Genomic DNA, 17,136 nt, shown 5'->3' with positions numbered 1-17,136 from the left:
ACCATGTCAATACCGTGAAATGTCACGGCAGTACCGTGAACTGACATGTTAGTATTGTAACAGTCAACAAAAAAAACATCGATCAAAGAACCACATTAAATTTATTTTCTAAGTTGAACGACCACGTTAAGAGAAAAATAATTCAAAAACCACGTTACTTTCTTTTAAAAGTACAAAGATCTGTGATGTATTTTTGCCATAAAATAAAAGCTTCCCTTTAACAACAAATTGAAGAATACCAGATTAAAGCCTTGACTTGTTTGCATATCCCAAAAAATGATATTCCAGAAGTATCAGTTCAAATAGGGATGTATATATCTAAAATATATGATAATTAGTTTGAAATTCTAAGAGGAGGACGTCTATTTCTGCCTACCCCTCTCAGTCTAGGGGTGTATATCTAAAGTATATGATAATTAATTAATTTGAAAATTTTATACGTCTATTTCTTCCCACCCTTTTCTCGGTCTATCTTGAGCTGAAAGGGAAGTTGGTCGGGGAGCAAGAACAGAGGACGTCTATTTCTGCCCACCCCTCTCAGTCTAGGGGTGTATATCTAAAATATGATATTAATTAATTTGAAAATTTAGAGAAAACATCTATTTCAGCCCGCCCGCCCCTTTCTCGGTCCATCCTGAGCTGAAAGGGAAGTTGGTCGGGGAACAAGAACAGACCCGACCGGGCTTTCATTCATGTCACATACAGAGCACGATCCGCACTTTGCAGCCATTTTATGCAGCCAATGCGGAAACCTTGTGTCCTTGTACGAAGCTTTTTAATTTTTCCGATTCACCAACAGCGGAGAGCCATTCTGTGAGAATCTCCATGGTTATATAGTCGGGACTGCAACCATTTTCAATCATACTGTCCATCAATATAAATGCTTCTTCCAACGAATTATTCTCTTTAAGCCCTTTAAGCATGCATTGTATGTGATGGTATTAGGCTTCACCCCCTTCGTTTTCATATCATCCATCAGAGAGAACGCGACTCCGAGATTGTTAACTTTGCACAGAGATCCTATAAGAATGTTGTATATTACGGTGTTTGGTGGAATCTTTGCTGTGCAACTCATGTCATCGAAAAGCTTCCTGGCTTCGTCAAGTTTCCATTTAAGCAGTATCCATTTATAAGAGCTCCATATGTGGCGACAGTAGGGTTTAAACCTTCCTTAGTCATATGTTTCAGTACCCTACGATCCATTTCCTTAACGATTTATAAGCTTTATATCTTCTTCTTCTTGCAGAATCCACTAATAAGAATTGTAGCATACAATGTCGGGGTGGAACCCGGCAGCTTTCAACTTCGAGTAAACATTACCAGCATCATCCATCTTTCCAGCTCTGCAAAAGCCGGAGATCAGGCTATAGTAACAACAGCATCTGCAGAGCATCCGCTCACCATCATCAAACAAATCAACCACCTTACCGAATTATCGGCATTAGAGAAAGCTGTAATTAGAAGTATAAGTAACAGCATTGCCCTTTACCCCTTTCTCCTGCATTTCTCTGAAGAACTCGAGTGCACTATTGATCCTCCCAAGTCGGCACATACCATCGATCAATGCATTAACGTGATTATATGAGGTGAAACCCCCTCTTCTTTCAACTGTCGAACAACTCAATCCCTCTCTCGATCTCTCCAACTTTACAAAACCCATCATCAGGCAATTATAAGTGACTATATTAGGTACCAAGCCCTTGGTGGACTCATTCGCTCCATCAAATGCAACCCTTCTTCTTGCTCCCTACTTTGCAAAGCCCATCGATCAATGTATTAAGAATAACAACGTTGGCTTCAACCAGAACACCATCATTCTTGCTTCCTTCACCCATTTTGTTAAACAACTCCATTGCATCATCAACCCTCCTAACTTACTAACTGTTTAATAATACCTAAAGTAACAACATCGGGCCGAATGCCATACTCTTTCATCTCAGCCATAACCACGTTCATTCTTTTAACGTCTCCCCGCCTCCCTAACTCGGACATAAGCACATTGAAAAGAGAAGATTCAAGGGGTGCTGTCAGTATCAGCAGTTCATGCAAAAAATTCCAAGCTTGAATGATTTCCCCACGCCTACATAAACTAGAAACCAATTGGGTCAGCCAATTTGTCTTCGGAAAAACACTATGTTTCCCAAATTGTAAAACCAACTAACCAGCTCTTTCTCGCTTAAGCTCCTGCCTGTCTTGGTCAAAGCGTAAAAAACAATATCCCCAGTCACGTCATTTGGCGGAACCTCTGAAAACGGTTGAAGCATTTCATCGAGCACATTGAGCGCGCGGTCAACACGACCATCTCTCAATAAAACATCAAGCAAAACATTGCGAACGTGTGTGTTTTTAAGGGAAGGGTCGAGTTCGTCATAAACAAGAATCGATTTTTCCACCATTTCGAGTCTCCCGAAGTACCGTATAAAAAGCGTGGCGGCATTGACAGTTAGAGGAACTTCCCATTCTTCGAAGCTCCATACAGTTCGGGTAACCGTGATGCAGCATCGGGTTCTCGACCCGCTTGTTCGAGAAGAGCTTGGAATGAATGGGAGAGGAATTGGGTATCTAGAGCAGGGAGTTTTGACGAAGGTGTTCGAAGAAATTAAGTGCTTGACAATAGGAAGGCAGGCTACGAGTGATTTTCAAGATAAAGCGAGGAGGCAAAGGAGACGAGAATAACAGCGATTGCAAGGGTTGAGAAGAGGACCAATCTGGGTGGGGTCTCTAGGAGTAGTTGAACTGCTCGGGTGATTTTTTGTTCATCGTCTTGCGGCGGCGTTAGCGGTTGTGGTTTAGGTTCGGTGCAGAAGCGACGATGGAGTTTAAGAAGGTGGCGGCAGGAAATTTGACGGCTTCGATAGCGGAAGTGTGGTTTTCATTTTATGGTTGCTAAAGATAACGGCGGATTTTTCAATGAAAGAAAGGATTTGGTGTAGAAAGTAGACGTAGCAGCAATCAGTGTTCTTCTTGATGATTTTATATTTGGGTTTTCTTTTATAAAAAAGTAAGTAAACCATCGTTCACGTCACGTGTTATATATATATATTATTTTTTGAATAAATCAATAGTATTTAAACTATTAACCGACTAATATAGATCGGGTATTACAAAAGAGATGACAATCCTTGCAATCCAGTTTACTCAATTCGTAAACGTCCAGATTCGAACCACTTACTTAAAGGACATAATACCTCATTCCACTAGATCAATTGATCGTTGGTCACCGTATCTTTTTTAATTAACGGTTTAATATTATGCTCGCAATAATATTAAATTTTGTCTTAAGTAGTAAACATAATTTATTATTTTATCTATATCATGGAAAGTTTATAATTTAGAGGTTATATGTTACGATTTAGAGTTTACATTTTAAGTTAAAGGTAAGATGTAAATGATAAAATTAATAACTCAAAAGCTAAATTGTATACGGTAGGCATGAAAGTAATAAATTTATTGGTAAAAGTTACCCTTTTACCTAATTATTATTTTTAAAATATTAGATATTCTAAACTCGAGTATTAGAGATTGTAGGGTACATAAATATTATTGTCAAATAATTTAAAAAGAAAATCATAATACAATTTAAAGTTACTAATAAATCAATAAACACTCAAATTCAACACTGTATGATAGAATTTATCCTAAATAAACCTAAATTGTTCGTAATGGGTATGTGGCCCAATAGAGTCCCAGATGCCCTAAACTTGGTGTGTAAACATAAAAGGAACCAGAAGAATAAACGAAGTCAAAATCAAATGCCACAATGATACTGTCATTTAGTATTTTTTTTTCTGTCACCATATCCGTTTTCACATAAACTGGGCATATAAACAAGCAACCGTGAACAATGGGGATTTCTTCTTATTTCAAGCGTATGAAGGAATTGGTCGAAGACTTTCTAAGTGAATTCACCATGGCTACAACATCCAATAAGGACTATACTTTGAATAATTACATTACCAAAGAACACTTCAGTATTTTGGTGGTAGTAGTCTCGAAACACGATCACTACCTTCCGTTGTCGTGAGAGGAACGGTTGAGAATTCAGAATCAGAATGTTCAAACTGCCGAAATTTCCTACCGAGGGTACAGGGCTTGTGTTTTGGCTATACCTAGAGAAACCAGAAGCACCGGTTGTTTGGTCGGATGAAGTAGCTCCAGTATCATTTGGAGCCGTTCGTGCATGTAATTCTTCCCCCTCTTTCTCTTCCTTGAGCAGAAAATCAACCCAAAGATCTGCAATAGACTGAGGAGAAAAAATGCTTTAGACTGATGCCAGTATAATCATGGATATTTATTTGTTCGGGAAACATGAGCTAATTTCCATTCATCCATCCGTCCATATATTGCAAATTCTCAAATCTAAATCTAAGCCGTAGTCGCAAAACTTTTTCCAAGGAAATGCAAAATTAAATGATGGAGGAAATCATTAATATCATGAAGGGAAAGGAGAGGAGGGCATTGAGGATTTGTTTTCAAGGGAAGACAAGTTGGTACTTGGTAGCACTAACATAAATGCCAAACGTCGTAATTTGTACACATACATCCAGTTCCATCATGTAGAAAATTTCTCATAGTAAGAGTATTTAAAATTTGAACAGGCTAGCCTGTCAGCAAGATATTCAGAGTCCATAGACATTCTGTTAAGCCTTGTCATGCTATGCTTAAGAGTACGCCTTAGTTTTCCATTTCTTCCTCAAGCTTGTTCACTCTTGCTTTCCCGTCTGCTACCGCTCTTTCAGTTTCTGAAAATTTCGCCAGAATTTCTTCCTTTTCCCTGCTTTGATAATTCTGCCTGTTCATCTGCATCCTAGAGAATGCATAGATGATCAGAAAGGAAAAGCAGAAAAAGGGTCTTGACCTCAAGACACATGCTTTCCCACATTCCAATCCATAAAAGGAACTTTAAAGCTAAACAGAAAGTATCTGATATAGAAATAGAATTAAGCCCATAATCATAAATCCCATTTCTGACTGAATTACTATGTAGAGAAGCAATTAAGCAGGAAGGCTGGAGACAATACTTTCAGAAAACCAGAAAGTCTAGCTGCTTCTCCTCTTGCTAGAGCCAGATCTCGCACTTGAGTTTTTCCATACACAATACTAAAGATCTACTTACCTTAGATTCAATTTCAGCATAGTACTGACCCAGAGCAGTTTGAAGATTTAGCAGTTCAACATTTTTTGCATCTATTATTCTTATAAAGTTTGCAACTTTCTCCTTCAGATTATCTATGATTTCCTTAGACTTCTGAATTTCATTGTTGTTTGTATCTTAACTTCCTCATGATCTGCATTGCCCGTTTCAGGGCTTTCCAAGTGTGCAACCTGAGCTCTGATATTCATTGCTCTCACGAAGTTCTTCAATAATTTTACTATCTTCGTCCATTTTTTCTGATTCTTCAGATTCCTAGAAAATATTGCAGCAAGAAAAACCATATTTAATTTTTGACGACACAAGTTGTAAGAAACTACTTTAACGCATACAGGATCCAGAATCCTCATAAAATGTAGGAAACAGAAAGTTGAAGTTGATCCTAATGAAAGCTTAAAGTTAGACAACCACACTACTATTGTTTTGTCACGTAGTGGCATGTTGTCAACATCCTCATCCACATAAATCCATAACAAAATATAAGTAGAAGCTTCAAAACAACTGCATTTCTTTATTAAAACGGATGTCAGAGTTCTTCTATTCTTTTCCACCGGGGGGGGGGGTGGAATATGATACCAAGATAGAGCAATATTTTTTGTAATATTTGCAAACGGTGGCTAGGTAAGTCACATGCAAGACTCTACTACGTGATTGTAATGGTAATATTAACGAGTCAAGAAGATCAAAGAAATCCTTTATCATCAAAATTGAATGGATTATGATACCAATGTAGAGCAATATTTGCCAGTGCATAACTGATAACACCACATTTAACCCAAAAAATGGAGTTTGCAGAGCATAAAGCCCATGCATGGAAAATTGGATATTACCGGAGTCTCTGAAGCATTGAGATCGATCTTGCCAGTTAAAGACTTCCTGCTACTTTCCAGGGCAGCCTCAAGTTCATTCTCTCCATCTACGACCGGATTTAAATGGAAGACATTCAGGATGTTAATATAAAAGAGCAATATAATCTTCATCAATGAGAAACACTTCTTTAAATGACAACTCTTAACAAGACAAGCAGGTATCCACCTTTAGATGAGTGTTTTCTTTCTCCAAGGTGGCAATCACTCTTTTCAAGTTTTCACTGTATCATCTGCACTCTCATCCTCCTGTCTACTCGATTCCATTTGCAACGTCTTATTTCTACTATTTTCCATCCAATTCACTGCGTAATTTGTTCAGCTCAGTGTAGGTCTGTCAATGCTCAATAGAGTAAGAATATTTGGCCATTAAAATCAAAAGAGAAAGAAAATAAAAGAAAGAGCTCTTATGCAAGATTCTTTTAGCCATGGGATGAATGGGGAACTCAAAAATAGCTTCAGCTAGCATAGATAGAAGTGATTTATTAAACGCTGATCATATAAAAGTAACAAATAGCTAAAGAACTAAATGATTAATAGAAGTTGAACAATCGTTATGTAAAAATCCATTTTAAAAAACATAATATTTTCAAGGAAGACCTAAATACCAGAATTGATGCTAAAAGTACAGAAACATATCCTCGTTGATAATTAAGGTTAAATGTCTATGAAGATACCTGAATTGGGGAGACATTGAGCAATTTTCAGCATGCAGAGTAACCATGGAAGAAAAGGTTTACTTTAAACAAACAAAACAATGATAACAGCTATCAACACCAAACAATTTAGAAGCTTACTTTTTCTATCTCTGATTTCAGTAACTTAAGCTCCTCCTGAAAAGACCAGTCAGCTTGTGCTCCTCTGGAATTTTACAAATAAAGAAGAAGATGTTTCCTTTCTTTGATAACGGATGATTGCAAGTATCATAGTTGGGTCTTCAAGGTGGACAAATATACCTTGCAATCTCATCTGTACATTCACTAGTTTATCACGTTCCTTTCAAGTTCCATCTTGAATTTCTTTATTTGTACTTTGTGACTAGCTTGAACAGCCTCCAGGGACCTATTTTTCTCTTCCAGCAAATCTTCAAGCTCCTAGAAGACATTCATATATATATATATATATATATATTCGTCAAGTCATTATCTAAGAAACAAATAGAAAAACAGATGGAAAAATATATATGGGAATGAAGTAGGAAAAACCAATAGATAGTGCTTAGTATCCCTCAAAGGATATAAAAAAATTTAACGAATTAGACATAAATAAAATTTTAGGGCACATCATCAATAAAATATCATAATCGAAAAATTTTCAAATTTTAAAATAGACACAATAATTTTTCAAGTTACCGCCAATAAAATAAATGACATCATCATCGAATTTTAAAGTGGGCACTGCACACCCTCGCCCTTAATGCATCCGCCAATGTGTGTGCCTTCCATAAGTTTTATCATTATATTTATTAATGTCAATCAATTATGTGTAATTATATTTATCATTATACAAATTCTCGTGGAATCTGATCTTATTATGTTAATGTATATAATTTTTTGGTATAACTACCGATATCCGATCTATTGATCGATTAATCCGGATCATATTGCAAAGGCAAATGCTACATTCCTAACCCAGTTTACTCCATTTACAATTGTCAGGATTCGAACTCCTGATTTTTCTTAAGGGATCTAATGTCTTATATCATTAGATCAACCGATTATTGGTTATGTTAATGTATATTTAATATATAATTTAGAGTAAATTAAATTATTTTAATGAAAAATCAACTGAAAGTACTTGCATAACTGTTGTTGCCATGTTGGTCTTTGTTATGCCGGAAATATAAATTTACCTTTTATGTTTAGAGACTATTACAATAATAATTCTCTATATTATATTGTTTTTAATTAGATTTATATTTTTATCGAATAAAAATAATATTTTTTATAAATATATTTATTTCGGATTGAGTTGGATTTAATTTTTATCTCAAAAATAGGTCACATTCGAATCAAGTGAAATCACTCTTAAACTCAGATCGAATTGAGTTTCAAGTAGAAAGTATATTTTTGGGTCGGTTTGAAAAAACGCAACCCGACCCAACCCAAAAATTCTCATTTAATTCAAAGTTAAAATCGTCTTATCCAATAATAGTAAATTTATACTTAAATTCTTAAAAATTATAAACCAATATAATGATAAATTAAAATTTAACCCATCCTAAAAAGTTATAATTCAATTATACCCCACACTAAAATTCTTTCTGGCTGGCTTTACTCCTGCCGATTATAATGAGTAATGGCACAACACTTGTCTACTAAAAGACCACAAAATAAAAGTTACGGATCCATACTGATAGTTTAGGAAATGTATTAAACTTTTTATGTATTGTGTTAAACTTTTAACAACGTGGTATAAAATGAATGAAAAACTAAACATTAGGTATGGTTTAAAAAAATTAGGTATTAAAACGGATCGATACTGATAGTTTAGGAACTGTGTTAAGATTTTAACAATGGTACTAAAATGAAACAAAAATTAATATTATGTATGATTTTAACAAAAATTAAGTACTAAAACAGACTAATACTGATAGTTTAGGTACTAAATGTATAGTTTACCCAAATATCTTTGCGAGGCGGTCCACAGTAATTCCATGTCCCCATCCATCGTAGCCGTTCGTAACAACTGTCGACGCGGCATCTTTTGAAATGTCAGGGTATTTCAAATGCATTGCCACCAAATGGCTCTTGGTTAACCACGTGGCCTTGATGTTAAAATCAACTTAAATGAACGAACATAAATGAATGAATTATCGCGTGAATTATCAAACGTTAATAAAATAACTTCCCGCGAATAGTTCACAAACGGTTGGATGAAATTGAGTCGTAAACTTTTTGTTAAAACCATAAATGAACGAATTATAAACAATTACGTTGATAGACATAATGAACAAACGACATTATTCTATTTATTCATTTTATTAAATAACAAAAGATTTTATTCATGTTCATTATAAAGGAACGTCCCGCGAATAGTTAACAAACGGTTGGATGAAACTGAGCCATAAACTTTTTGTAAAAACCAAAATTATAAAGTTAAAAGAAAATCCAAATAAAATTTAGATGAAAAAGCGTGCAAAGCTAATACGTTTATATACTGGATTCTTGGTAATTTACCAGTGGCAGCAACTTCATTTAGGAAACGCCAGCTCTTCTTTCTCCTGGGCTTCCTTTTGTTCAGCTACGTGTTTACTTATCTCGTATTTCAGTTCCTTTCTTTAAAGATAAAAGGGGGAGCAAAAAAAAAGAGGGTTTAAGTTCAGGGTTTGTAATGAGAGTTATAAACGATGGACTCCGATTACACGCGTGGTGCTCCGTCTCCGGCTCTGATTTCGGATTCGCTTTCAATGATAGTAAATTCTCTGATCGACTTCTAAGGATTGAGATTATGGGTGGACCCTCCGACTCGCTCCCGACGGTGAGGGTTGCACCAGCATCGCCGATTGGGCCAGCCGTCGCAAGAGGCGCCGAGAGGATATCAAGAAGGAAAATGGTTTGCTTATGTTTCCCCTTGATTCTTTCTTTCTAAATGTTCCTCGTTGCTTCTGTTTGGTTAGCTGAGAAAATGAAAAGAAAAAAAAACATTTAAGAAAGAAAATTGCAGTTTACTTCGCGACTAAGCGATTCTTTGTGAACCTAAGTTGAGAGAGTGAATAAAAATGAAAGTTAGGGCTCTACTAAAAAGAAAAAAAAACATTTAAGAAAGAAATAAATTGCAGTTTACTTCGCGACTAAGCGATCTTTGTGAACCTAAGTTGAGAGAGTGAATAAAAATGAAAGTTAGGGCTCTACTAGTTCTGGGAAATTGGAAGTTTTGGAGGAAAGATTTATCAAGATTCAGGGACAGGGAATTCAAAGGGTTGGGTTTCAATTATCTTGTTCATACTCTTTCGTGTCTCACTTGTTTTTATCCAGATTCAGTGTTCCATGCATATTCATGGTTAATCTTTGGGACTTTATGTCTTGTACATGGAGGAAGTCTTTTTTATATTGTAGGCTAGTTTTCAACCCTTTTTCCATTTATCTTTTTTTCCTTCCTTTTTGTAGCTTTGGATCTTAGTTTATGTCCTGAGGAGCAGGTTTTAGTCGACAACCAACCTGGTACGAATGATCATTTGGGCTGTGAAAATCAAGACGAGGAGACGGTGGCAATGGTTGAAGAAACACAATCAGGTTTTGATTGTTGACAACATACTGTATGCTTCATTTACTGCTTATATTGTTTTTATGTTTAAAACTCTGGAAATTTCACTTGAACTGGTTACTACGTGATTTTGACTGAATTAAAATTAAGCAAAACACAACTTTTAGAAACACTTATGGACATGCAGAATTTTTCTTCTTAAAGGTGAAGTAATTTGCTCTACTCCAATGTAGTATGATTAAAAGAGGATTTTATTTGTTCTTTTTTTTTATTTCTTAAATAGTATTATAAACAGAGGATTTTAGTTGATCACTTTGAATCTGTAGGCCATGTGCCATGATTGCATATCCCTCGCCCTTGTTTGTTTCAAACGTGGAGTTAGCATTTTTATATTCTTGAACTTTTGTAGGTGACGAGGATGCAAATAGTTCTATGGTTTTGAGAGTTAAAACATTGCATATCAGCTCTCCCATTTTAGCCGCTAAAAGCCCATTCTTCTTCAAGGTAAGATTTGTAATTAATAGTAATTGATGTTTAAAGAGGAAGTGGAAAAATATATTGTGTTTCTATAATTTAAATATAGCTTATAAGATTATTTGTGACCCTTCTCTTATAGGTAATTGCTTATAAGATTACTTGTTCATTCACTAACTGTAGCTTTTCTCAAATGGGATGAGAGAGTCAGAGCCACGACATGTAACCATAAGAATTAGCGCCTTTGGTATATATATCTTCATTTTATTGTTCTTGGTTATGTTAGTTATTCAAATAGGTTTGAGCTGGAAATTTGAAATGACAATTTTTACATTACTTTGATGTATAGAGGAAGCTGCCGTCATGGAACTTTTGAATTTATGTATACCAACACATTATCTTCCACCAGAGCTCCTGCCTTGCTTGATGTGCTGATGGCTGCTGATAAATTTGAGGTTGCCTCTTGCATGAGGTATTGCAGCCAGCTATTGCGGAATTTGCCTATGACACCAGAGTCAGCTCTGCTCTATTTGGATCTTCCATCGAGTTTTAATGGGCGAAGCTGTTCAGCCTTTGATTGATGCTGCTAAACTGTATCTTGCTTGCCGTTACAAGGACATTACCAAGTAAGCTCCTGTTCTTCATGCTTCATGTTCTTTTACATGAGTTGGTAGTTTATTGTAACTTTGCATGTAAGACAAAAGCTTTAAGATGTTCAATAAGATCTTTACATAGTCCTAGCAGTATTCATTTTTGAGCTATTCTGATCTTATATTTTGAAAATGGTCATTTTCAACAATGGACAATAAGCTTTAATGTCCTTTTCAAAAAGTACAGAAAAGTTGACAATTCTGCATATTAGAGGGCTTATATATGATTTTGCCGCACTTTTTACCAGGTTCCAAGAAGAGGTAATGGCTTTGCCGCTAGCTGGGATTGAGGCAATATGTCCAGTGATGATCTGCAAATTGCTTCTGAAGATGCTGTGTATAACTTCGTTTGAAGTGGGCCAGGGCTCAGTATCCAAAACTGGAAGAGCGAAGGGAGGTTCTTGGTTCACTCCTTGCACGCTTTATTCGCTTTCCTCAAATGACTTGCAGGAATCTTAAGAAGGTATTGACATGTAATGATTTTGATCACGAGCTTTCATCAAATCTTGTGCTTGAGGCCCTCTTTTCAAGGCTGAAGCCCCACATAGACAACGAAGCTTGGCTGCTGAGTCTGCCACCTTGAACCGACGCTTTACCGAGCGAGCTTACAAATATCAACCTGTTAGAGTGGTGGAGTTTGAACCCTGCCAACAGTGTGTTGTGTACCTGGACTTGAAGAGGGAGGAATGTGCACAGTTGTTTCCTGTCAGCACACTGCATCATGGACGAGCAGATCTCGATCCACTACTTCGGGTTATTTTTAGGAATGCAGGAAAAGGGTTCAACTAGTTTATCGGTGGATTACGAATTTGCAGCCAGGTCTAAGCCAACAGCCTTGTTCTTTAGCAAATACAAGGGCAACTACACATTCACCGGTGGCAAGGCTGTTGGCAATCCGAATCTGTTCGCCATACTTGGACATCATTCATGGATGAATATGGTTTTTACTTCATAAATGGTGTTCTCCATCTTAGGGCTGAGTTAACCATCAGGCACTAACCATACGGAGCTTCGATCCCATTTACTTTAGATGACTAACCGTTGTCGTTTTCACTTTGACCCCACCAAAAGTCGATATGTAGCAAGTAGAACAATGGGATGACCTTTCGTTTTTAATCATCATATTTCTTGAAATCAGAATGTCCGGAATTGAAAATCTTGTTCAAGATTTCATGCAAACATATATAAATACAAAAAATTAAGCGAACTTAAATTGTATATATAATAGTGTTATTCTTAAGGTTTTAATTCGAAAAAGTAGGTGTTCAAAATATATATACATTATATATGCCTAAAAATAACCGAAGCCTAAATTTGGATGGTAGTACACATTTCGTCTCTTACCCTACGGAGCTCTTCTTCCTTTCGCCCTCCTCGTTGCCACCGCTTTCTTTATTTCTTCCTTTTTCATCACAATACATTAATGTAATATTTCTATTTTCATGGAACTCGACACACCTTTCTGTTCTTCTCGTTTCAATTACATCTACCACTCTTTCGCAAGCTCTCCGTTGATGGTCTCGATTCGCTTTGTGCGGAAGCTTGAACATCGAAGGTTGATGGGGATATCTTGATGGGGTCTGATACAAGTCGGTTCATAATCCTCATGGTTTTCTCTTCCTTGTTATCCTCGATTGTTTGCGGCGGCAGCTCCGGTAGCTATGATACCAAGGCTTTAGACGCTTTGTTTCGGTATTACGCGAACCAGACATTGAATGAACATCGTCGAACAGGTATTTTACACCGAGTTTCACTTCCTTCTAATTTCTCCGGCATGAAGGTTTCTGTTGATAGACTACGTAGCGGGAGTTTATGGGGCCGAGGAGTCGATTCTAAATATGTTAAGATCCCACCTAGTGTTAGAACATTGCCTTGCGTTAAAAGATTAGCTATAGTCTATGATAACATGGGAAATTGGTCTTCCGAATATTATCACGTCCCCGGTTATTCGTTTGTCTCTCCGGTTGTATGATAACATGGATTTAACGACGTTAATGGAAATTGACGTTGATCGTCACAGGGAAGCCTATTTCGATCCGGTTTCCATTCGTAGAGACGAAGGAGAAAAATGTGACACGACTTAAATGCGTCGTATTCGGAAAGAACGGGTCGTTCGTGTTGAAGAACATGACGAAGAGAGATGTTTGCGTGACCGAAAAGGCAGGGCATTTTTGCGTCGTGACACGGACGAAGTCGTCGAAGCCGGAGAAGGAGGAAGGGAGCGAGGGTTTGGAAATGGTGGGTGATAGGGTCGGTCTCGGTGGGAGTGAGGACGTCGAAATGGTGGAGAGAGAGGAAGATCAAAGACATGGAAGGAATCCGATTCATCAGTGGCGTTGGATACGTTTGGGTCAGGGGAAATCATAAAATGCCCTGTGCATCGATGATCGAACACAGCCGGGAATCGAGCATGATTAGCTCTCGACCCACACGATATTTGCTTTTTTGCGTTGCTATCTTTTTTTCCTTTTAGATTTATAATAGAAGTAAAAAATTTCAACGCGATTCTTTGAATTACATTGAGAAATCGAATCAGATGGAATTTTATTTCATGTAATAAACTTAATTCGTTTGTCGGATGCAAGTCTATTTGGGCTTAGCTTGGTATATCATCCACTGTAAAATATAAAGGACTCTAAAGGCCGGACCACATTGGATTAGCCCAAATTTCATACTAATTATACAATTTAATAAACAAAAACAAATACCCATTCATTAAAATTATATTATTTTCAACATAGCAGCAAGGCCAATTCGGGATATCCATTCATTAATAAAAAAAAATATATATTTGTAAATGAGATTGGACGGGGTAATCCTATTCTCACCGGCCTAAGGAACAGTAGAAAATGAGCGTGATTGAAAATATTTATAATATTTTCGGTTTAGCGTAACTTAAGATGTTAAAAGGATATCTAATTTAAGGTTAAAGAACAACAAGAAATAGGCGCGATAAAAATGTTATAAATTTTTATAATATTTTTGGTTAGACGTAACTTAAAATGTTAATTTTTTAACAATTTTAGTTGAACCGAAAATATTACGTAGAAGGTAATATTTTCGGATGCCAACTAAAATGTAAGAAGAAATTTTTTCAATAAAAAAAATATTTAAAAAAAAGTTAACATTTCACGTCATATCTAACCGAAAATATTAGAACTTTAGCACCGGATTTCATTAGAGGACGAAAATTGAATTAGCGGTGATCGGAATATGATAATCTTATAGAAATTCTAGCTTTAAACCGAAATGATTCATGTCTAATTGCAATTCAGAGCCAATTTGCTTGCCACTTCATGTTTCTCTCTTTAACTGCAGCAGAGAGAATCAGGTAAACAAAGTTCTCGAAGCCAAGTTCAGCTTCGGTGCTTGACCATGGGAAACAACGATGAAGCGAAGTCATCTAAATGACAACTCGTCTTCACCAAAAATGAAATTTAAGTAGAAGGAACGGGAGCTGAAACGGGAGAGGAGGAAAACAGTCTAATAGAATCAGCTAGAAGATCAAGGTTGAGGATGCAGGTATACATGAGAATATATCTTGTTTCTTGTCTTCTTAAAAACATGCAATGCTTCCACTGAGCCTCTTTACCAGATATGAAGCATGAGCTATAACAGTGGAATGATCTAAACCCAACGCGCTTCATTCTTTATAGGCCGAGGCAGAAGAGCTGGCTCGTAAAGTTGAATCCTTGACTGCTGAGAATGCAACAATTAGATCTGAAATAACTCAACTAACCCAAAAATCCGAGAAACAAAGGCTATAAAATGCTACATTAGTGGTACGGACGTGTACCCTTTTTGTACTTCATTTTCCTCCCAACCCCATTTTTATCTTGCAATGACTTGTGGTCTTTTGCAATAAGGAGGGACTGAAAACTCTGAACGAGGATACGCAGAGGAGATTATGAATAAGAAAGAAGACAGAGATGGTGAAATGTACGTGAAAAAGTCGAACTCGGGTGCCAAGCCACGTCAACTCTTGGACCCGAGTCCAAGAGCCGATGCCGTGGTGGCTTGAGGAACAAAGTTTTTTTTTTTTTTAAGATAAATTCGAGGAAACCGCATCGCTTTGGCATGTAATTTACAACCCCCAAAACTACTGCTAACGGCTATAGCAGAGGGAGGAATTAGTGTTTGTATCTTTTTATTTGGAAATCAGAGTGGCGAGAAAGCTTAGAAGAAATGCAGTGTACATTAACGAGAAACTAGATTTTCGTTTAGGTAAGTTCCCTCGTATATGTAACATGTTACAAACGGATTGGTTAAAGGGATTGCAAAGTGGTAACAGTTTGATATCACTTAAGCAAAGTTTTAAATTCGAACCCTTGTGTATGTAGAAAATTTTCATCGAAAAATTTATCTATCAATGTCAAATGTACTACACGGGTCGGTACGAAATCTTGATGGATGGAAAAAATGTAGATGCAACATGTTCAGAATTACCTCATCCAATTAGAGTTTGATGAATGTGAAGTGTATTAATGAATATTAAGCCTGCAATCAAAGCAGTACAATCCATCAAATATAAATAAATAGCATTTCATATTTTTTAAAGTCTAATTTTGATTTTAGTCCTTCTATACTTAAACTGAGATTGACCCCTTAACTTAACCAATTTCAGACCTCTACTTCTATAAAAATTAAATGTAAGTATTAACATGATTATGTGAATTTCTTAAACAATCTTAAATATTCAGTTAATATATAAATTTATCATAAGATGATTTACTAAATTTTCACATCACCTTGAGTATTATTGAGGAACTAAAAAAATACAAATTTTATTATCAAATTAAATATGTTAAATTTTAAGTTTTAGTAAATAATAAGGGGACTGAAATCAGATTTAAACCATATGTTTTCAATTGGATTAAAACTTTTGAAATGATTAAGACTGTCTATTTTACCATTTAACATGTTGATGACGCATTTTGGCATGTCTCCACCATCAAGCTGTTTCACGGCGATTCCGTCGCACTTTACAGTCACCGCCATCTTACCAATCTTCAACCCCCGCCACACCCAGCCCAACTTTCGTCCGGGCCTCCACGTTCACCGGCAACGTCTTGATTCGGTGTCCGGTCCGGAGCCTGTTCCCGACGTCGTCAGCCACCAGCATGTTACTCACATTTGTCTCCACTTTCAAACTCGTCGTGCTTTGTTTCCCCATAGTGAAACCCGTCACCGCCGTCGTTCCCGCCGAAGCCTCACCTTCACCCTCGCCGAAACTGACGTCGAATTCTGTGTCGCCGAAATAGAATGTCATCTTCACGTTCGGGTTCTTTACTTCGAGTCTCGCAGTCGTTGCGGCGTCGAGGTAGGTTCCGTTGAGTTTTTTTTGGTGACGTTAAACTGGGACATCCGAAACTGGACGTGAAAGACGGGGAATTTCGGGTTGAACAAGATGTAGAAGACCATGCAGCCGGTGACGACGAGCAGAATCAAAACCGATAAGAAATGCAGAGCGAGCAACAATAAACACGACAGAATCTACTTTTCCCTTCCCTTTGATGGAAAGACGGTGGCAGCAAAGCTCTTCGCGGAGGCGGTCTGAACCCGGACTGTTCCGCCGGGATGTTTGGGTCGACGCATCCTGGTGGCTTTTGGAGAACCGGTTTCAACGGAGGCTCAGCCATTACTTGTTTTCTTTTGCAACTGAGTGAAAGGAATTAAAAACACTTTCGATTAATGAAGCTTTGGTTTTCCAGAATCTGGCGTTAAATTGATGAACATGAATGGATGATGCTTTTATTGCCGGATTAGTGTGTTTCATTTATTTGTCTTT

General features: G+C 36.9%; 1 protein-coding gene and 4 pseudogenes across 1 annotated transcript; 2 read left to right on the top strand and 3 right to left on the bottom strand.

Annotated features, from left to right (window-relative positions):
• Positions 1 to 565: 565 nt before the first annotated feature.
• LOC120131141 lies at positions 566 to 4,553 on the bottom strand (annotated as a pseudogene).
• LOC120131140 lies at positions 4,553 to 7,836 on the bottom strand (annotated as a pseudogene).
• A 1,333-nt stretch (positions 7,837 to 9,169) lies between these two features.
• Positions 9,170 to 12,504, top strand: LOC120131171 (annotated as a pseudogene).
• A 417-nt stretch (positions 12,505 to 12,921) lies between these two features.
• Positions 12,922 to 13,715, top strand: LOC120131138. Its single transcript, XM_039148209.1, has 2 exons — positions 12,922 to 13,291; positions 13,369 to 13,715. Exons 1-2 carry the CDS (start codon positions 12,922 to 12,924, stop codon positions 13,713 to 13,715), a joined length of 717 nt encoding a protein of 238 aa, XP_039004140.1.
• A 2,080-nt stretch (positions 13,716 to 15,795) lies between these two features.
• LOC120131137 lies at positions 15,796 to 17,056 on the bottom strand (annotated as a pseudogene).
• Between the last annotated feature and the right edge of the window lie 80 nt (positions 17,057 to 17,136).

This window comes from Hibiscus syriacus, unplaced genomic scaffold, assembly GCF_006381635.1.
Source record: "Hibiscus syriacus cultivar Baekdansim isolate YM2019G1 unplaced genomic scaffold, ASM638163v2 tig00110549_pilon, whole genome shotgun sequence".
Lineage (NCBI taxonomy): Eukaryota > Viridiplantae > Streptophyta > Magnoliopsida > Malvales > Malvaceae > Hibiscus > Hibiscus syriacus.
This window is presented reverse-complemented; position numbering and strand designations above follow the sequence as displayed.

Bases quoted from the DNA above. Each gene is read 5' to 3' on its own strand.
- LOC120131138 (XM_039148209.1), top strand. From the start codon at position 12,922: ATGGGGTCTGATACAAGTCGGTTCATAATCCTCATGGTTTTCTCTTCC. The intron at 13,292-13,368 runs GTTATTCGTTTG...TGATCGTCACAG, and splicing joins CGAATATTATCACGTCCCCG to GGAAGCCTATTTCGATCCGG.